This window comes from Eumetopias jubatus, unplaced genomic scaffold (assembly GCF_037043125.1).
Source record: "Eumetopias jubatus isolate StellerSeaLion01/CBP00866 unplaced genomic scaffold, mEumJub1_p1.0 scaffold_13, whole genome shotgun sequence".
NCBI classification, from domain to species: Eukaryota; Metazoa; Chordata; class Mammalia; order Carnivora; family Otariidae; genus Eumetopias; species Eumetopias jubatus.
In genome coordinates this window covers 27,304,958-27,326,651 of record NW_028274819.1, presented here as the reverse complement: position 1 = coordinate 27,326,651, position 21,694 = coordinate 27,304,958, and the positions used below count along the sequence as shown (strand labels likewise).

At 46.6% G+C, this 21,694-nt stretch overlaps 1 protein-coding gene and 1 pseudogene across 1 annotated transcript in view; one reads left to right on the top strand and one right to left on the bottom strand.

Moving 5' to 3' along the window:
* Positions 1–21,694, top strand: part of KIAA1549L (KIAA1549 like) — a 258,248-nt gene that overhangs the window by 199,963 nt on the left and 36,591 nt on the right. The window contains exons 14-17 of the mRNA XM_088017490.1: positions 647–825; positions 6,995–7,212; positions 13,355–13,484; positions 21,608–21,690. Of these exons, the coding sequence (XP_087873616.1) occupies positions 647–825; positions 6,995–7,212; positions 13,355–13,484; positions 21,608–21,690 (610 nt within the window). The remainder of the gene's footprint in view (positions 1–646; positions 826–6,994; positions 7,213–13,354; positions 13,485–21,607; positions 21,691–21,694) is intronic.
* LOC114196920 (forkhead box protein H1 pseudogene) lies at positions 2,389–3,910 on the bottom strand (annotated as a pseudogene).

Sequence of the window (21,694 nt, the reverse complement as noted above, 5' to 3'; positions counted from 1 at the left end):
TCAAGTCCTGCATCAGGCTCCCTGCTCTGCGGGAAGCCTGCTTCTCCCTCTCCCACTCCCCCTGCTTGTGTTCCTCTCTCGCTGTCTCTCTCTGTCAAATAAATAAATAAAATCTTTTTTAAAAAAAAGAAGAAGAAGATAGTAGGAAGGGAGAAATGAAGGGGGGGAGATCGGAGGGGGAGACAAACCATGAGAGACTATGGACTCTGAGAAACAAACTGAGGGTTCTAGAGGGGAGGGGGCTGGGGGGATGGGTTAGCCTGGTGATGGGTATTAAAAAGGGCACGTACTGAATGGATGGGGCGCTGTGTGTTATATGCAAACAATGAATAGTGGAACCCTATATCAAAAACTAATGATGTAATGTATGGTGATTAACATAACATAATAAAAAAATAAATTCAAACCTCTACTATTCTTTCCTACACATTGATAATACAGTGGAGGAATGAACAGTATAGATCTTAAATATAAGAGAAATCCTTGAACAATAGGGAGCCCTTGGCACAGAACTGGATGCTGTTGTTCCTGGGGTCACTTTGAGTAATGTAATGTCCTTAGTCTGGGAGCCTTACACAAATTCCCCCACGATCATGCAGCATCCCTACACAATAAAAAAAATCCATGTGTTTATGTTGTGCTTCAGTGCCGGCAAGTGATGAAGAGGAAGGAGCGGTGCTTTTTGACAACTCTGGCAAGGCGGCTGCCGATCCCTTTGACACATCTTCTGGATCTGTGCAGCTCATTGCAGTAAAACCCACAGCCCTCCCCGTGGTGCATCCCACATCAGACAGGAGCCAGGAGTCGGCAGCCCTCAACGGTGAGGTGAGCGTCTGGGGACCAGCGCAGCCAGGCCTCCGGGAATTCAGACTAAGGAACACCAGCTGGGCATACTGGTTGCAGGTTCTGTCCAGTGTATGGGACTCTATTGGTCATTTTTACCTCTGTGTGTACAGGCCTCAGTAGCATCAATCAGGATGCAAGTCACCCAAAATGAGTTTGTTGGGTGATTTTTTTTAATCATTTTTGCCTTTCTCAGGAAGCCCAAGGGGTCTTTTTAAACATTGTAGTTATGGGGGCACTTGGGTGACTCAGTCGGTAGAGCGTGAGACACTTGATCTTGGGGTCAGGAATTCAAGCCCCACATTGAGGACAGAGTTTACTTAAAAATCGCTTGTTTTTGTTTTTTTTTTAACTGTAGTTATGAAGAGAAACATCACAAATTCTTCCCCATCCCCTTACACACACACACCACCTTCTGGTTTCTTTGGTAACACTCTTAACCTGTTCATTATGGGATGCCAGTTGTGGTAGGATGAAAGAGGCTCAAACTGATAAAGGACCAGAGAAGATAGTGTCATACAGACAGGAATGTGGCCTACTACAGAGGCTTTGAAATGACTTTTACTCCTTTTAGCCAGCTTGAAACAACCCTTTGCCTGCTTCCAGGATGATATCAATGCACATCAGGATGTTAATCAGTTTTCCCTTGAGTCTGAAAAAATTTTGTAACATGCTCCAGAGAATGATGATTTGACCAAAGAAAACAGGTGGATGGATGGATAGTAGGTATGGGCAGTTGAGAGAAGAGCAGGAGAGGAAGTTAGGTAGAGAATATCTGACATTCCTCCATCCCTTGCAGCAGAATGGCCAGTGGGCTGAAAATGTTTATGAGTTTTTAAGATCATGCATGTGGAAAGTGCTCGTGGGCATCTACCTTACATGTGGGCATCTACTTTACACGTGGGTACACACATGCTTTGGTTTTTCTCTCTTGTCCAGCTGTTTTGTTGATTGTTCATTTCATTTGTCTGTACTCTGCTATTGTTACCTACAACCAGTGGAGATTTCCAAGGTTTAAAGTGTTTTTCCCATCACACCTCAAGGAACATGCCAGGCCCCTATACACCTGGGCATTGTAAACCATATCAGGGACTCATCTTCATTCCTCCCTGCAGGCCACGTATAAACCTGATTCAGAAAGCTCCTCTTGCTTTCAGGACAGGAAGACCAAGCTGGCCTAAAGGTGTGATGAGTTGAGGTTCATCAGTTTTGGGGGGAGGAGGGGTCTACTCCTTTACTGTTATCCTCCCCAGGACCACCACCGAAGCCAAGGAGAGTCTTGATTTCCTTTCCCCAAAAAGGCACCACCTCATTCCCAGGCAGATGTGGGAGGACAGGACCTCAGGCTGGACCCACCATCAGGTTCTCCCTTGCCCAGCCCGGAGCCAGGAAGAGGGAGCGACCCATGGTGATGGATGGATGGAAAGAAGGAAGGTTAGATGGACTGAGAGGGCCAGAGAAAGTGGGATTTGGAAGGGGCTACTCCAAGCAAAGCCCCACTCCTTCCAGTCTTGCCTCTGGGGGTAGGCAAGGCCTGACTGAGCGTCAGGGCCAGGGCGGTGCGGGGCCAAGCCCAGCCCTTTGTGGGGTGGTCCGGTAAACGTCATGGGTTCTCAGCACTGCTGAGGCCTCGGGCTTCAAGGCTGCTGTGGCCACAGACAACTCTTGGTCCTCTTGGCTTTGGTTTCCCAGCCAGCCAATGGTGGCGGGAAAGGCTGGGAGAGGGAAGCACCCCTGCCCTGGGAGCCTTGAAGGCTGTGCCAGGAGAGGAGCTAGCCTGGGGTGGAGGCAGCCGGGTCCCAGGAGTGGCTGACCCACGCATGACAGAAGCTCCTGTTGAGTCGCACCCCCTGGAGGAGAGAGCATCAAGATCCCAGAGCAACCCGGGGGGCCATGGGCTTCAGGGGCCACCCCCCAGTAGACTGGGCTGGTTGAAGGGGTGAGCACTGGGGGCGGAATGGGGGGTGGTAGTGGGGCCATGGGCGTTACCACACTGAGAGTGTAGATGGACAAGAAGGCGGTGGGCAGCGCCCCAAAGTGAGGCCCTGTGACTCCCACCAGACAGTCCCTCAGGGCCTGGGCACCCTGCAGTAAGTGGCGGGGCCAGGCTCTGGGCTCAGGGGAGAGGGATGGCCCCCCCCAGGAAGTCTCCCCCTCTGCTCTGCTGGGCCTGGGGAGGGGGCAGAGGGGCCCCAGTGGCCGCTCAGAGGGCAGGAGTAGAGTGGGCACTGCCTCCTCCCTCCTGTACCCAGAACCGGCTGGACCTGGGCTGCTCCATGGCACCCCGTCCCAGGGGCCCCCAGCAAAGACCTGATGCTGAAGCCCTCACCGAGTGGTGGCTGAGCACTGGGCAGCCGGTAGGGTCCTTGGCAAACGCTCCCCACACAGCGCCATGCTCTGCCACCGCAGCACCTGGGCTGGGATCAGGCCCACGGTGACCACCCAGACATTGCCCTTGGCCTAGAGCTTCACAGGCTCTTTAGGCACCTTGCAGAAGCATCAGTTGGAGGAGAGGTTGTGGCAGATGGAACCCTCCCAGCGCCTTCTAGTCTTTCCTGAAGAGGGGGATGTGGCCCGGACCCGATGGATAGGGTGTGGACTGGATCAGCGAGGCAATGCAGGGGGTGCTTGCTGTGCCACAGGTATCCCTTCCTCCTCCTCTTGGGAGGTAGGAGGACAACTCCCACCTGGGAAGACCCAGGCATGGGTTGCTGCAGGTCTCCATGCAGGGGAGGCCAGCAGTGTGGGCAGGGGCCTGGCCCCATGGAGGGCACAGGGCAGTGGGGCAGCGTGGTGAGGTGGGGCTGGGGGCCTGAGGCCCAAGGGTCATCAATTTTTAAAAAGAACTTCACTGGTTATGGACTTACAGAGCATTTCTATGCCAACTTCCTCATAGTTTTTTTTTTTTTTTCCACTTCCTCATATTTTAGACAAAGAAACTGAGGCCAGAGGGTCAAGTAGCTTGCTCAGAATCACACTGGTTATTGTGATAGCCCTGATATGGTGTTCAGGCCGCCTGGCTCCCTGTACAGTGCTCCTTCCCTCTCTTTGACTTACTGTGGCCCATCAGTGAAAAATAACATTGTGCTTAAAAGAGTACAGACTCTCAAGCCATGCTGCAAGGATTTGAAGCCAAGTTCTTCTACTTGCTATTTATGTGGCCTTAGGCAGGTTAGTTCATTTCTCAATGCCTCAGTATTTCCATGTGTAAAATGGAGCTATTGGGAGGATCAAATGAGTTAATATCAGTGAAACACTTAGAACAGTGCTTAGCACACAATCAGTACATCATTATTATTATTATTATTATTATTATTATTAATTAGTCAGCCAATAAGTGAGGATTCATTGATCATTTATCATCTTATGTTCCTTGGTTCTATAATTTGGGAAACTTTATGTCTTCTCAAAGCCAATCATACCCACTGACTCTTTCCTTAGGTACAATTCTACCACCTGACACACAAGCCCAATGATTAGAGGCCTCTGAGATTGTCACTAATAAACTGGTAACTGCTCTTGATTAGGACGTCTACCCAGTATGCACCTAGATAATGGCTGCCATGCCTGGATCTTTTCACCCCAGCTTCGTGATGTGAATGTCATGGGGACATATTCTAGATCTCAGCTAAATTTAAATACAACTCCCTCTTTCGGCCAGGCCCATCACCCTCTCCCAGAAGGAACACAGATGAGCATTTTGCCTGTCCAGAAATGGATACTTGTTACATTTTGGTAGTTAAAGGAATGGACCTTGCTGGCATTTGGATTGGAAAAGAGCCCTGAACTGTACTCTGTAATTTGCTGCTTTGTAGCATTTAAGGCAGATTGTCTTATAATTTTCTTCCTTCTTATCTTATGGTTGGCTTATTTCAGTGAAGAAACCATAACCTCAAAGCCATAAATTTTCCTTTTATGAATTGTAGGTAATTCTTTTAAAGATTATTTTAAAGAAAACATAATAACCGCATAGAATGTTCAGAAGAAAAAAGAAAAATCAACCTCACTACACTAACATATCCTGTTTTTATTTTCTGTACCTTCTCCCCAGACTTTAGATCAAACTCATGTATAGTTTAGAATCTCATACAGACAACTTTATATCTTATATCTTTTTTTAAGATTTTATTATTTATTTGAGAGAAAGAGTGACAGAGGAAGAGGGAGAAACCAGCTCCCCACTGAAGCCCGATGCGGGGCTCGAGCCCAGGACCCCGAGATCATTACCTGAAGCCTAAGGCAGACGCTTAACCAACTGAGTCACCCAGGTGCCCCTACATCTTATATCTCAAACATTTGCAGTTGTTGCTATTGTCTTTGGGATGATCATTGTTAATGACTTAGTTGAGTAGGTATACCATTGATTGGAAAACTGATCACCCATTGTTCACATCTTCCAGGTAATTTTTGGTTTTAGTTTTGGTTCTGGTTATTTTATCTGAGTAATTTCATGCTTGACTTTTAAACCTTTTTATTCTGAAATAATTTTAGATTTACCCAAGAGTTGCAGTAACAGTACAGAGAACCCCATTGGCTCTTTACCTAGCTACCCCGAGTGTAAACGTCTTACATAACCATGGAATAATTACCAAACCCAAGAAATTAACATTTGTACTCTATGATTGACTAATCTACGGACCTCATTTGAATTTCATTGGTTTTCCCACTAATGTCCCTTTCCTGTCCCAGGAGCCGGGTCAGGATCCCACACAGCATTTAGTCATGTCTCCTCCAGTCTGGGGCAGTTCCTCAGTCCTTCTTTGTGACCATTCTTTGTCTTTGGTGACCATGACTCTTTCGAAAAATACCGGCCAGTTATCATGGACCGTGTCCCTCAGTGTGGGTTTTCTTATGTTTTCTTATGATTGGATTGCAGTTATGCATTTTTGGCATAACCACAGGGGTGATGGGCCCTTTTGTGGGTATCAAGCACTTGATACTGATATGTCTGATTACTGGTGATCAGTAATCATCTCTGACTTTGAGGCTCTCTTGGAATATTGCTTAAGGAGAGATTCCAGAAATGGGATTCCTGGCTCAGAGGATGTCATCCTAACTTCTTCTCTTGACTAGTTAAGACCTGTGAAATGCTACAAGCCTAAAAATATCATTAGGGCCCAGGGTGGGGAGATCTTTGCAAAAGTCAGAAAAAATATGCTGTAGACATAAAACATCTAAGGTGGAGCCTTGTGTTAGTGAACCTAGTGCCTCATTCTGTAGGTTAATCTATATCTTATCACTGGATGAATTTTGTTCATGAATTATAGAAAACTCTTTTAAAGATTATTTTAAAGAGAATATAATAACAACACTATCCATGGTTATAGTAATATAGTCCAGTCTGATTGCAAACAGCACTAATGGTCCTCCATATCATCCAGTAGGTGTCAGGCTGATTTAATTGGTCAGCTCCGTTTGTGGGTGTAACATCCTTATTGTTTGTTATTTATTTAGCGTAGCATCTGCTTGTATCTTTGACAGGTCAGAAGGTGTATTGGCCATGTTACTTTCTATATGACCAGAGTGGCTTTGCCCTATCCAGTAGGAACTAACTGGCATGAGCGGCCATACGAGGCTTCAAAATTACCTATATCTCAAGAAAGACACAGATTGACAAAAATAAGCTCTTAAATGCAGGTTGGTAGAGCAGAGAGACCTTGGGAACAGGATGTCTGCTCTGCCTTCTCCCTCCACTCATCCCAACTCAGCCTCTTCAGGAACTGGTTGTCTTATCCAGCTGGGCATCAGCTAAATGGCCAGGGGAGGACATTGGGTTCCTCAGGGCTGGAGCTAGAAGTGGGGCACCAGGATCCAGCTGGGCTTCCAAGTCGGAAGCTCCCAGACAGGGGAACCAAAAGGGTTTAGGTAGGATTAGCCCAACACTACAAAGGCCTGAGCAGACTTGGGTAGACTAGGGAGAAGGAGCCCGTGATGGAAGGTCCAAGTGGCTTAGGTGAGTGTCAGGCTCCATATTGTTTGTGGCTCACTATTTTGGGCTGGTCTTGGAATGGGACACAGGTGGGTCTGGCTGGCTCAAAGGACCAGAGGTGAAGCCTAGGACAACTTTTACAGGAGTTGTGACCTGATGAAAACCTCCCATCTGTTGGCCATGCCTGGTTGGATGTGGGCCTAAGACTTTCTCTCTCCCCAGGTGAACAAAGCCCTGAAGCAGAAGTCAGACATCGAGCACTATCGGAACAAGCTGCGCCTCAAAGCCAAGAGGAAGGGCTATTACGACTTCCCCCCGGTGGAGACAAGCAAGGCTCAGACAGAAAGGAGAAAGATGTACGAGAAAACCCAAAAGGAAATCGAGCATGTTTTGGATCCAGACCCAGAACTGGCCGCCCCATTTGCTGAGTCTAAAAACAGGTACAGTATCTAAGGGATTCTCTGATGGTCCCTGTACTGTTAGTGGGATGAGGGCGGAGGGTGCCTTGGGTAACACAGCCCTGGTCCCTCGCTCTGTTACCTTAGGACTGTGATCTTTGCTGGCTGCTGATCTGGACCATGCTGGTATGTGTGAGCTGGTGCTCCATAATGAGTTTAGAAAAAAATAAAATTGAAGCCATTAAAAAAAAAAAAAAAAATACTTGGGCAAACAACCATAATTGTCCTTTAGTTCAGTAATATTTCCAAACCAGTAGCCATTTCAGAGTTGGGTGAAGACATAATTTTATGCAACTTCCAGATCAAGGGACATTGTATTTTTCAATTAATTAGTGGCTCTTGCATAAGAAATGCAAATTTCATGCCTCACCTTTTCATTCAGCTTCAGTAAGTACTTACTGCACAGCTACTCAGAGCTCTGTGCTGGGTTCATCTCTTTAATTCATGGATTTGTCCATTTATTTGACATTTATCATCACCTGCTATGTATGAGGCACCTTGCAAGCTGCTGAATGCTCTCATGGTCATGTATGCTTTGTCTTATGCATTTATTCGTTCATTCCACCCATTCAGCGTTTTATGGTGGGTAAGACAGCCCAGTCTCCACCCTCGTGGGACTTAATGTCTGATGAGAGAAAAAAGATAACTATCCCAGAAGTTTGTTACTCACAAGTGCAATGGGTGTTTGCCATGTGATCGTCCCTGGCCTCAGAGGGAAGGTCGGGCCCAGCGGTTTGAATTGGTATCATCCCCAAACTTTTTTTTTTTTTTAAGATTTATTTATTTATTTGAGAGAGAGAGAGTGAGCAGGGGGAGGGGCAGAGGGAGAGAGAGAATCTCAAGCAGACTCCCCACTGAGCATGGAGGCTTCACACAGGGCTCAATCCCACAACCCTGACATCATGACCTGAGCTGAAATCCAGAGTCGGACACTTAACCGATTAAGCACCTAGGCACCCCAGCAATATCCCAAGCTTTGTTGCTAACTAAGCAGAGAATGATCTCACCTACTGGGTAAAGGGGAAGAGGCTAGCAAAGCTAAATATGACCATCTTTCTTCTTTTCCACCCCACCCTAAAGCACCTCCTTGGAAGCACTTTCATGGTTTGAGACCATCCCTTTCAAATATACATTCTCCTTGACAACAGCTCCTTGGCTTTGGGCATGCCAGCTCCCTAATCCACCCTATACATCGTATTGGCAGAGGCACCCTCTGCAAATGGGGTGAGACAGGACAGCTCCTGGCCTGAGCAGCCATTGACAGGCTTGGATGGAAGCCACAAAATCAAGCTGGGAGGTGGGGCTCAATTTTATTAATGGAATTGACATAATTTATTTTTAATAAAGAGGGAATTTTAAACCAGTGCTTCATTTACCATGCTTCTAATTAGATTCAATCAGTATGATAAGCTAATGCTACAAAAATCACACTTTGACAGGGCTCACAATACATGTGTCGCCATGTTGGTAATGGTAAAAGAAGAAAGGTATGGATTTTATAGGAAGGCTGGCAGTTTCTTTAGCTTTTATGCCACACTTGGGGATTTTGTAGTTCAGCAGTCTTTTATAGACCAGGGCAGGGGTTTGTTTTTCCCGGGTTTCCTGCTGCCACTTGGAAAATGAATCAAAGATCATGTGCAAATAAGAAGAACTTAGCTTGGACATTATCTGGGAAATACATAAGAAATTGTGGTTGAAGCTTTTTATAAGGAGAATGGACACAACTTTTTTTTTCCCCATAGAGATGCATCCCCACTGCCCAGCAAAAGTCCAGGCCGGATCCTCAAGGCCCCTTGCTGGCCTGCTGATGTTCTGAGTGTGTAGTCCATTTTCCATGAATGTCTATGGAAGAAATGATTGAATAACTCAAAAAATAATGTTAAAATTTTTTCAGCCAGTGAAGGGAAAAATATGTAAGACCACAAATTGGGTGAGGTGGGGATAGGAATGGAGATGAGTTCAGCAAGGGATGGGGCTGGGAAGCGAAGGATTCACAGAGAAAAAGAAAATGACAGTGACTTGGTAAGCTCTGAGATGTCATTCTTGTCACACTCTGCCGTTGACTCCAGGGGCTGCCGCCAAGTGTGTGGTGTCTGTTCTCACACATTGGAGTTACCTGTTACCTCCAGTCCAGGGACAGCATCAGTAACCAGGATTTTACCCTGAGACCTCAATTAGATCAAATCAAAGACATCATTTAGGTTCCAAATGTTTACTCATCCCCACATCTTTTGAAAGAGTCTTCACAGCTTTTTCTTTAAAGTCAGAAGAACACCCCCATTTTTATGTTATAAACTCTTATCCAGAGGCACAAAGGACGTCGTGTAACTGACAAAGATGCTGGCAGAGCCCCCTCCCCACAGAGTCCCTTGGCTCCCACTGCTCTGTGCATCCCGCATCCAGCAGCATCCTACTTCCTGCAGGCATCTATGACTGCGATCCGAGGGCTTTTTCCCAGCAGCCCCCACCGGAAATGCAGTGTAGTTAATGTGCTCCCAAGCAGCTTCAGTCAATGGCAGATGGGAGCTGATGAGTAAACACCCTGACGGGAGAACTCTGAAGTGTAAGCTACACTGTCATAATAACCACATTTTCTAGCTTCTGTGTTTGAGGCTTTGACATCTGGGGCCTGGCCGACTCTGGAGAAACTGCCCCTCCCAGGACCATCTAGCCATTTCTGAGACAGTACAGGGCTCGCCTGCAAGTGCGCCTTTTATGTGGGAACCAAACAAGCCAGAGCCAATGCCCTAACCTTCTCCTTCACATAGGGGTCTCCCACTCTGGGCTCCAATCCCCCTGCCCTAATCACCTGCAGGCTGGGTACCATACAACTAGGAACAGCCCCTCTGCCCCAGAGACGGCTGGAATGATTCCAGCAATCCACGCCGAAGCCTGTTTACCCTTCTTTGCCTGTTCCTTCCCCAAGAAAGCACAAGAAAGCCTCTTGCTCACATTTCCCCCTCATTGCTACTGCCTTGTGATTGACCCTGGTGCTTCCCCATGGAGCGCCCCGCGGCAGGCCCCTTCCCCTTGGAATGGTGAGTACAACAAGCTTTCTTTTCCATGGCAGCGGCCTCCTGATCTATTGGTCTTGGCCACACCTAAACAAAGTAAAACCTACCTTTTAACACAGCTATTCCTCATACTTCTCCAGTAAGCTTGAGCCCCAGTTGCCCAGAGTACTATTTCATACCCTCTATTGGCGTCCTTCCCTTCTCTCTCTCATTTTTCCGCTTCCCAACTTGTGCTTCCTGGAACCCTTTCCCAGGTAAACTAGTTGTACTCAAATCATCACAGAGCCTGCTTCCAGGAGAACCCAACCTAAGGCAATAACTCATAAAGATGGAGTTACTTTGATGGAAGCAGAGCTGCTCCTCCTCAGTGGCTACATTTCATCTTTATGGAAACCTAGGTTTCTGTAGAACACAGTTTGGGAACTACTTTCTTAAACTATCCTCGGATGAAAAAGCCCCTAAAAGTGCAAATAAAATTTATCGCTATCCACCCAGCAATGTTTTCAGAGGTTAAAAAAAAAAAAAAAAGTTTCAAGTTTGCAAGTTTCAAAATTTATTAACTTTTAAAGAATATAGCAAAATGCCACAAGAAATGAATATACCTAAGGGAACTCTATTTGATTAAAATAAGTAATTTCTCTACCCAAGAGCCTAATTTAATTCTAAGTAGTTGCTTACGCACCAGGCACACATGAGTGGTCTGGTCCATTGAGATCCATGTTAAATAGCAGCCTTTAAGCTGGCTTTCATAATGGAACATTGTCTTCAATGTAGGAGACTGGAGTGCACCCCAATGTCTAAGTTCTCACCCACGTTCATGGTTCTTGAAAGGGCTCACACAGTCCTGCTATTGTATTTCTCATACTTCCAAAATAGCCTACTTGAATGTCAGTTGCTAATCCTAGTGTTTACTCCCCCACCACCCTTATTAGTAAATCTTTTCTAAATGGGTTAATTGGCAATCTCAGGACAGTTGTGAAGTCTGCTTTTTCAAAGAGTGATCTGTAATTAGGTCAAGGATGAGAATTCTTTGTGGGGGGGGGGTCTTCCTTAAAGTGTGAATCACTCTGTTTCACAAGGTTGTGCTCCATTCCTAAAGGACGCTTTTAATAGCAGATAACCATAGGGCACAGTTTATAATATTAGGTTTAAGCTCCTATATTAGTCAGGATTCTTTGGGTTGAAACTGATGGCAATCCAGAACAAACTGGTTAAATAAAAAGAGAATTTGTCATTGAACATGAAAGGCCAAGGCTTCAGGCATGAATAGATCCAAGGGTTCTTACAATGTCCCCCTTATCACTCTGCTTGTTCCTCGCCAGACTCTTACCTCATAGTGGCAAACTGGCTGCCAACAACCTCCCACCTATATCCTATCTTCTCAGAAACTTCAAGGCCAAGAGAATGTCTCTTTTCTGGTTGCTCTAGTGAAAGCCCTAAGACTCAGTCTCATTGGGACCAACTCATGTGCCCATCCTCTGACCAATCATTGTGGCCATGGGCATATGATGCTTGATTCTCTAGGCCAACTCCTGCAGGAAGGGTAGCTTCCAAAGAACATCACAGTGTTCCTACCAAAAGAAGGTCATCATGGGTATCAGGCAAGCAGAGATCACAGAGGTTCTCTAAACAGGCGTAAGCACCTCATGTTGAGGGGGTAGGTCTAATAGTGTCTATTTTATTCCCCAGGCTAATTGCAAGGGTAGTGTTTTGCCTTGGGAGTTCTAAGCTAACAGCGTGTGACTGTCATGGTATGACTAACCGGGGGTGTGATCATGAAAAGGTGTGTATACGTCTACCTGCCAGGTTTCTGGCTTCCCACATAGTCACTGGGAATAAATAATGTAACCTCATCACCTTCAACCCATGAATGAGTAGAATCTTAGGATGGAGACATAAAACAGGTGGTGTTTGGGGGAATCCTCTGAAGACAGATGCTCTGAAATGTCAGTTGTTCACAGAGAAACATACTGTTGGCCGGGAGGGAAGTAGCCACTTTTGTCACGCTGCAGTACCATGTGAAACCACCCATCCCCATTGGGCCTCACTCCCCACTTGTAAGAGTTGCCTCATGTGGAAGAAGAAAAGCACAGCCACAGCCCTCGTTACGTTCCTGTTTCTTTCTTCCTCCTCAAAAAGATTCCTCTAATGGCAAATGTAAACAGTGGTGACAAATGTATGTCTTTCCCAAGGGAGCAGAGTGGAGCCTCTCAACGTGCTACTCCCTGGGCTTGGAATGTTCTGTGTAAGAATTGACCTGTGACTGGCTCTCTTTGGGTCTCAGCTGAACTGTCCCCTCTCTAAAATTGTCCCCCATTTTAGCCATCCTCTGTCACATCTTATTTTTCGTAATAGCATTCATTATCCTCTGAAATAATCATGTGAATTGTCTGTCTCCCTCATTAGAATGGAAGCTCCAGGAGAGCAGGGCCATGTCTGTCTGGTTCACTGTGGATCCTTATCATCTTCTACAGTGCCTGGCACCTGGTAGGCACTCAGTAAATATTGGATGGATGGATGGATGGATGGATGGATGGATGGATGGATGGGTGGGTGGCTGAGCTCCACACTGCCTCTTGGTTCATGGCTCCTTAGCCCAGAAAGAAATCCCCTGTGGGGAAGGTAGAAAAGGAAATCTATCAACAGCCACAGTATTAAGTGGCCCATTAACTGCAGGGTTTATTAACACGTCTTTGAACCCTGCATGAAATCAGAACGATTAATAGGAACAACAGGCTGCTGAGTCAACAGTCAACAAAAGCAAGTTTAGAGGTCAAGGGAGAGCCCCTGACCTTGCTGGCGGCAGAATTTCACATGAAGTTGTAGCATTGCAATTGATTATCATTACCTGGTTTCCATAAGAAGAGTATTGACAATTAAGCCAAATGGTTACAGCATCTGGGAAAAACAACAACAACAACAACAAAAAAAAAACAAACTTTGATTCCACTATTCCTCTGGCCTCTGATGGCCAGAGAACAAATCACATGAATACTGAGATCTGCAAGGCAAATCCAAACCTTTCATTGGTTGCCTGTAGTTTGGATCAGTGGAGAATTCCATCTGTCAGGGCATTTGCTGCATCATAACAGTTGTTGAATTTTCTTCAGGCAACAGATGAAGAACTCTGTCTACCGAAGCCGGCAGTCTCTGAACAGCCCAAGTCCGGGGGAAACAGAGATGGACCTTCTGGTGACTCGGGAGCGACCCCGGCGTGGGATCCGCAATAGCGGATATGATGTAAGTCTCTGCAGGGCTAAGGTGAATACAGGCTTTGCTTTTCCCTGAAAACAAAGGTGAGAGAGCATCCCATAATGTTTCACTTTACTGTATCTTTGTAGAATTTAAAAGTGCACTAAAATGTTTTCTATTTTATGATTCCTTGTTACCTATTTTGCAGAGTAAGATGACTTGGAATGTGTCAGAGTAACAAATTCTTGCTAAAAGGGTTTTGATTTCTAAATCCAACCATTTTATGAACAGTACAGTATTGATGTTAAGTCAATAGCGATTCAAAATGTCCTTAATTTTTTTTCCCTCTGTCCTCAAAACTCAGTAGGAACCACGGCTGTGGGTTAGAATTCATTTGAACACAGGCTTCTTTTAATCCATAACAGTGTTGAGAAATTGGATTTGTTCCTGATTTCATAACTCCTCAATATGCCATGGAAATAATCAGATGTCCAACAGAGCGATTTGGTGATTTCATATGATGAAAACCATGCTTATGTGCAGTCATGTCTCCAAATGGCAGAAATTGTTCTAATGCCATCAAACTTCCCCAGATGAGGAGCTACAAGGTGGTGTCCCGAATCCACTGGCTCACATCCTGTTAGTGTAGTTGCATCCATGAGCTCATGCAAACGCTACTCTGAGGAGGTGTTCGACCATGCTTCACCCTGCCCCAGAATATCAGATAGCCTTAAACCTACTCAGATTTTATGAAAAAGATTTCTTTCCTATTCTCCTCAAACATTTCTCTAGTTACAAATAAAATTTTTTTGTATCAAGAATTATGATTCAAAAATGTCTGGATAAAGTTTTGTTGTAATCTGTGAGGTTGTAATTTGAAAATGACACTCAGTTTCTTAAATATACCATGCTAATTTGAGGCAAGAAGGTTTTTTCCCCCCCTCAGGATTGGTCATTGTTTGCCACAAAAGCTTAAAGTGGGATTTTAATTGTTCTGTTAAAAACAGAGATATTTTAGGGCACCTGGGTGGCTCAGTTGTTAAGCGTCTGCCTTCGGCTCAGGTCATGATCCCAGGGTCCTGGGATTGAGTCCCACATCGGGCTCCCTGCTCAGCGGGAAGCCTGCTTCTCCCTCTCCCACTCCCCCTGCTTGTGTTCCTGCTCTCGCTGTGTCTCTGTCAAATAAATAAATAAAATCTTTAAAAAAAAAAAAACAGATATTTTACCTAATTTGAATTTCTTACACTTAAACTTGATGTTTGTGTTGGTCATGATTATCTTTTCTTTCTTTCTCTTTTTCATATAAAACAAATTGATAGTTTAGTTTTATAAAATTCTAGATGCTTTGGATGAATCTTTTTTTTTCCCTCCGGGTGAAATTACTCAACATTAATTGTTCTCTTCATAAAAATATCTTTTATACTAAACCCGGTCAGCAATTTGATAATCAGCCTGTGGTTAAAAATCAGATATTTGAATTTTCCAGTTAATCTCTCCTTACCAACAGTGAATATTCTTCCTAAGTGCCTAGTTTGGGGGACTTCTTTTGCTCAGACATACCTAAGGTATATGATAGGATTCTTAATGTATTCCAAGATTGGAATTAATGGATCTCTTGTGAGATTCTAGGCACAGACATCTTTACAGTTTGAGGATATAGAATAGTTTCCCTATTAGTCTTGAAGAGAGAACAGTGCAGTTTTTTTTTTAACATAGACTATGCCATGACTTGCAGTAGTGACTTAATACTTTTAGAATGCTTTGTTAGTACATTACTTACAGCAACAGAAGGAGAGAGATGATTTTTTTATTTTTTTTAAAGATTTTATTTATTTATTTGACAGAGAGAGACACAGCGAGAGAGTGAACACAAGCAGGGGGAGTGGGAGAGGGAGAAGCAGGCTTCCTGCTGAGCAGGGAGCCCGATGTGGGGCTCGATCCCAGGACCCTGGGATCATGACCTGAGCCGAAGGCAGACGCTTAACCGACTGAGCCACCCAGGCACCCCAAGAGAGATGATTTTTAAAAGGAGGTTGCTCACCCCTCACAAACATGCATAAATATTCCAGTTATAGGTTGCTTTAAGGGAAGCCCACTGCATTCTAACAGATTTTTCTTAAATATACATGTCTTGAGAATTGCATGTGGTCTCAAAAATATAAGCAAAGACAAGCTTCCTTAAGACAAAATGATCATCTAGGGACCAGTTTTAAAAATGGTTAATGACTGTTGTCTGTAAGAGTGCAGTTGCTTCCTGTTTCTTATTCCCGTACCTTTTGTGCTGATCCTATGAAAAGTAGCTATCATTTACTGACTGTACAGGATAGACCGGCTCTATTATAGTCTTTTTATGTGAATTATCTAATGGAATTTGCACAGTCACCAGTGAGGTAGGTACCCTCCTTACACCCATTGTACAGATGAGGAAACCCGAGGCACAGAGCAGTTACATCATTTGTCTACCCAACTCCAAAGCCTCCCTCTTAACCATAATGCAGTAGGGCTTCCATAAAAACCCATCACTCTGTATATTTGTCTTCACATGATTGTATGTCCTATACTTCTGATCTCAGGAAGAGGCTGGATGGCAGGTCTCACAAGAATTCTTGCACAGATAACTCAAGCAAAAAATGGACCCGCAGATAAAGGAGGAAAAGACGACAGTCATGGCTTTAAACAATGCATTCATTTTCTGAACTCCTGATTTTCCAAAAATGCTAGGGCACCTCTAACAAAAGAATCCATTAGCCCAGCAGTGAACAGGTCAGGCAGTTGGAAGCATGTCATTCTTCCTACTGGGTCTGGAGATCTTGAAGCCAGGCCCAGATTTCTAGTCATTTCTGCCAGATTAGGGAGCATTAGGGGGGACCTGCTCCTTGACATGTAGAAACAGGAGCACTGGGAGACTGATTTAATTTCTCCAAAGCTGACCGCATTAGAATCCCTACAGGAAAGGCTGCATATAAAAATAAATGAGTAAATAAATAAAGAAGCAAACACACACACAGAACACACAGGCAGATCTTAGCCCGAGGACTGAGGGCAGCCTGGATTGTTTAAAAATGTTTGCACAGAGCAGGATGTTTTGGGACCTGCCCAGGAGAGACTCTCAGCTCCAAGAGGTGTGGGGATCACTGTGTTTTGCAGCAACAATTCTTAACCTCTTGGTCCCCCTAACAGCTAAGGGATGCAACACACTCCTGGTGGTTTCTGTGGCTCACCTGGCTGGTAATTTTCTAGAAGGCGGCACCCCCTTTAGATGAAGGCATGATTTTAGAAAGATGGCCAGACCAGATCTTTAAACTAACTTTGGCATTGAAATGAATTCCTCCCAGTGCATGAAGCAGGTAGAAAAGATAATGTCAGCCTGATATTTAAAAGCAAAAATACCTCTATTTCAAAGTATTTTTTAAAATGTTATTTTCTGAATAAAAGTCATATAGAAAATAATGAAGTGGTGGTGGGGGGGGGCAGAAAATGCCCCGCATGTGAATTCTCAGGCAGAATAAAGATCCAAGTGATTTTTCCCTCGATCAGGCAAATTAGTAATCCCTTTATGTCGTTGAGGAATCAACCTTTGCTTCCAGAGGACAAGGAATAATCAAATCATTCCCTGGAAATACAAATGCACCTCTTCAACCTCGATTTGTGTTTGGAATTTTAAAATGTGACAGGAATGGGGTCAGCTAAGTGCCTTGGCTCTGAGGGAGACTCAAACGGAATGTTTGAATTATACCTTTGAAAATGAATGCTCCCCTCTAGAAGTGGAGACCTCTGCAGGCTCCTTCCCTTAGGTTTCCCTCCAGCACCTCGTCAAAGCTCCACACCTTGCGGTGCTCACAAAGACTTCACCGGAAACCCTGAAACGTGGCCAGAGGGTTTGAAAATGTTGAGAAGGATGATTGATCCCTTGATGCCTCTCCAAAGAGGGGATGCTGAAGGTTCCACTGTAGTGACCACAATCACCAGTCACTCCAGAGGTGTTCTTCAGGGAAACATTTGGCAATGTTAGTGGGAAACCAGATGGTTTCACAATTGAGAAGTAGACATAAACCTACAAAAAGGGATACTATGTCAGGCAAGTTTCTGCTGCAGAAAACAGAAAACCTCAAGCCTTTTGAACAGACCAAACATGACTATGAGGAGTTAGGTGCTCACCAGATCACCAGAGGGCTGGCAGAATGTTCTGGGAGAGGCTGAGAACAAAACCACAGGGCTGGCCCTGACCGGTGGGGGGGCTGCCCGGAAACTACCAGGGAGCAGAAGGACTGTACTCAGTCTGACCTGCACACCAGGGCCTTCACCGACAGAAGCCCAGGCTCAGGCACAGCCCCCGCCTCACAGAGGGCCATGAGTGAGTGTTGGCTGGTCAGCCTCGGCACTGCAGGAATGCACGCTGCAAAGAGGTTGCCGAGTGCCCGCCCACCATCCCCACTACAGGTGCAAGAGAGATGAGAGGAGAATGACCAGGCAAAGCGATATTTGGGAAGCCATGGGGAGAGCTAGAGGAGGCAAGGATGGCTATGAAGAAAATGAAAGCATCGCACGGAGCTCCGTCCCCAGCCACCGGCTGAAGGCCTGGGTGCACCGTGTGGTGTGTGACTGGGCATCATTTGCTGGCCTCCCTTGGCTCACAAGGCAGCCAGCTCCCTCTGTCCCAGGTGAACAGCGGTTACTAGAAGGGAAGGAGGCTAGAGAATCAGAGCGGTTGTTTTGATGGGTTCCATCCGCAGAGGAAGGCAATATGATCTGGAAAGCCCTGGCAGCCTGTGGTGGCTTATAGCAAGTCTGGGGCCTTCTAGGTAAATATTATTAGCAGAAGTCTCTCCTCCTCACTCCCCACCCCTGCCCCAGCATCTCATGGCTTTGGCATGATAGTCAGAGACTATCATCAGGAAAGGGCAAGGCTGCCCTACCACTGCATGATGTGCCCAGTTAAGGGTACAACCAGCTCTTGGTTTCTTTGGGAGGCAAGTGGTTGGATTCGAGGACTTGGTCCTTCACCGCAAAGGCAACCTGCTTGTTGCCCTCTGAACCTGGTGCTCTTGCGTTGACCCCGCCCTCACCACCTTCAGCCCCTTAGCATCCCACCCAGAACTGTCTCACATGTGTGCTCCCTGCTCAGCCTTTAATCTTTTCCTCTTACCTCTGCCAGCTAGCTTAAGCTATTAGTAAGCCTGGCTTGCTGTGTCATCTCAAGTTAATGTAAGGGCTTTTAATCCTAAGGAAATAACTAATACTAAGAAATCAGACTCCCTGGTTGAGCCCAAGGCAAAGAGGTGGAGGGGTTTGGTGGTGAAGGGGGCCTTGTGGTGTAGGCCAGATCTCCCGAGGCTGTGGCTGTCCAGATACCTGCTAACCCCACAGAGATGGATGCCACTTGGCAATGGGGGGCAGGAGGTGGGTTCTGGTTGGCAAGTTGGAGAGGGAGTAGGCCAGGTTTCAGGATGGCCTTGTGACCTCACTGGAGCCAGGCCTCCCCTGCAGGCCCAGGACTTCCCTCCCATGCTGGCCGTTTCCCACTGGGCAGGAGCCAAACAGCTTCCTCTCTTTGTAAGCACTCAGGTGCCATCTGCCTGCTCATGTTCGCTGATTCCTGTGCTCTGGGCACCGCCTGCTTCTCGTGGTGCCTGCTTACCCATCTCGCTTCTCCCGGACTCTTGCAGGCCAGGGTCCCCTGTGTGCTGCTCGGGGTAGGGACGCCTGTAGGGGAAGGGAAGGAAGCGGGAGTAGGCAGTTAAAAGTTGGGCTATGGTACAGATACTACAAGGCCCCAAGCTAAGCTCACATGGCCCTGCAGAGTTGCTCCCAATGTGTGCGAAGCATCTGGGCTTTTGTGCTCTAGTGCGGACCATCACGGGGTGTCCTTGGGCAAGGCAGCTCTCTTTAGCCAAGGACAATGGCTGCTGAGAGGATTGGCATTGCCGATTCCCACCGATGCCCAGGGAGAGCAAAGGCAATTCCCAGCTGAGAGCCGAGGGCCGGCCCCTGGCAGTGTGCCCAGCAACTGGAGGGAAAGTCCTATGGTCCTGAGCAGTGCGCGCCACACTAGCTCCTCCCAGCCCTGTGTGCTCCCCAGCCCACCTGTGCCCCCAAGCCCCTGCAGGAGCTGGGGGGCCAGCGGACTGATGAGAACTCCTTGGGAACTGCCTTTCATTTCTTCTAGCCAACATTTACTGAGTGCTGGAGCAATTTAGCGTATGTGAATTCAGCAACATGGGCCCTGAAAGACAAAGCGAACAATTTGAATGTCGCCCCAAAATTAGCTTTTGCATATATTCTATTCCTATTGTACGTTAGGGATGATATATTGCTTTTCGCATACTACTCCGTAAGATTGTATACACGGGCCATGTATGCTGTGCCACAGGGTTAATTTAAGGGCCTTTCAAAGTTTTACGTTCTCTGATTTTTTCTTTTTTTTTTTTTTTTTTGTAACTTTCTCTGATTTCTACTTTCTCTGCTGGCGTTAGCATGTAAAGCCCCGCAGGTGATTCCCCCATACTACCTGTGCGGGGCGCTCTGGAGAAGAGAAAGATGGATTCACTCGAGCGCTTTTACACACAAGTAGAGGAGACTGGTGGAAACACGTGCCGCCGGCTGGGGCAGTAAACTTGGACGGGAGACCACAAATGCTGGTGGTCCAGTCCCCAGTCCTCACCACTCAGGAAGCCGCCAAACAGCGGCCAGAGGAGTCCTTCTAAAACACACAGCCTTGTGGCAAATCTGTCGGTAGCTCCCCACAGCTCTCGGGTTAAGATTAAACCCTCAGCTCCCGGCTCAGGACGCATCTGCGTGGACTGGCCCAGGCACGCCCTTCTAGCGGATGCTTGCCGCGCCCTCACCCACCCTTGGCTCGGGCCCCACACGCCCTTCCCACGTTTGTCATGTGGACTCACATCTCTGTGTCTTTGCCTGTGTTCATCCCTCTGCTCAAGGCATCCCTTCCCACCTACTTCATGCAGCCACCGTTTCTCAGTCTCAGCACTGTTGGTTTGGGGGCTAGATAATTCTTTGTGGGAGTGGGGGAAGGGGGGGCTGTCCTGTGCGTTGTAGGATGTTTAACAGCATCCCTGGCCTCTCCCACCGGCTACTGTATCACCTCCAAAGTTGTGACGACATGTTTCCAGACATTACCCTGGGGGCAAACCTGCTCTGGGTTGAGGACCGATGATCCAGCCAATGCTTGCAGAACTCGGTCAAACATTTTCTCCCCCAGAATCTTTTCCTTGACCCATATCTGTGGGGCTGACTTAGGCACCTGTCCTTGGTGCTCCAGTAGCACGTGGGACTCACCCCCACCAAAGCCCTTACTCCCGGGCTTCCATCTGTAGATATACTTGTGTTATTTTCCCCGTTTGACTCCTCAAGGACAGGAATCATGTTTTATTCATCCTGGAAACCTCAGCACTCAGAATAGGAACCGGCGCATAGTAAATTCTGTGTCTGTATTTGTTGAGCAAATGAACAAACAAGTGTGTCAGCCAGAAGAGGTGACTCTGGAGCTGAGACTTGAACATACAGGGCGGATTTATAACTCAGCCATATAAACATATGATTTGACTGGCTTATCAAATTAGTGTAGATAAATGTATGTTACTGTTTGAAGTTCCGTCTAAATAGCGGTTATCGGTTAGGACGTTTGGGCTAACATAACAGAAAACCCAACCCGAATGAAATGATCTTAAATGATGAAGGGAAGGTATTGGGTACAGTAAATCCAGGCATGGTCTGACTGGGGCTCCAGTTCGATCCCCTCTGCATTGTGCGGCGCCGTCCTTAGGCGTCAGCTTCATCCGCAGGTTGGCTCTACGAGAAAGTGGCTGCAGAAGCCTGGGCCCCACATCTACATACTACATGGACCAATGAAAGAGAGAATTTCTCCTTTCCAGCCATGAAACAAAGTTTATGGGTTTTGCTCTAACTGAGCCGCCGAAGGTCAAGTACCCACCCCGTGTATCCATCACTGCAGCAATGAGGGTGGGAGGCTTACACTGATGGGTTTAACCCAGTCAGACCTCACCGAGGGAGCTGGGGCAGGAATGGATGCGTGCCAAGGCCATTATGGTATCCACTATTCCGGGAACATTGATGGTTGGGCCTCTTAAGGAGAAACACCAGCATAACCCTCCATGTTGCTGGTTCCTCTGGTCTCCGCCTGTCATCTTTAGTTGGCCCTCCGTAAAGTTAGAGTTGAGTGCAGTGAAGAGCCAGTGACCACTCTTCCTTGTGGGCTCGGGAAGGCCCGGCTACAGTGA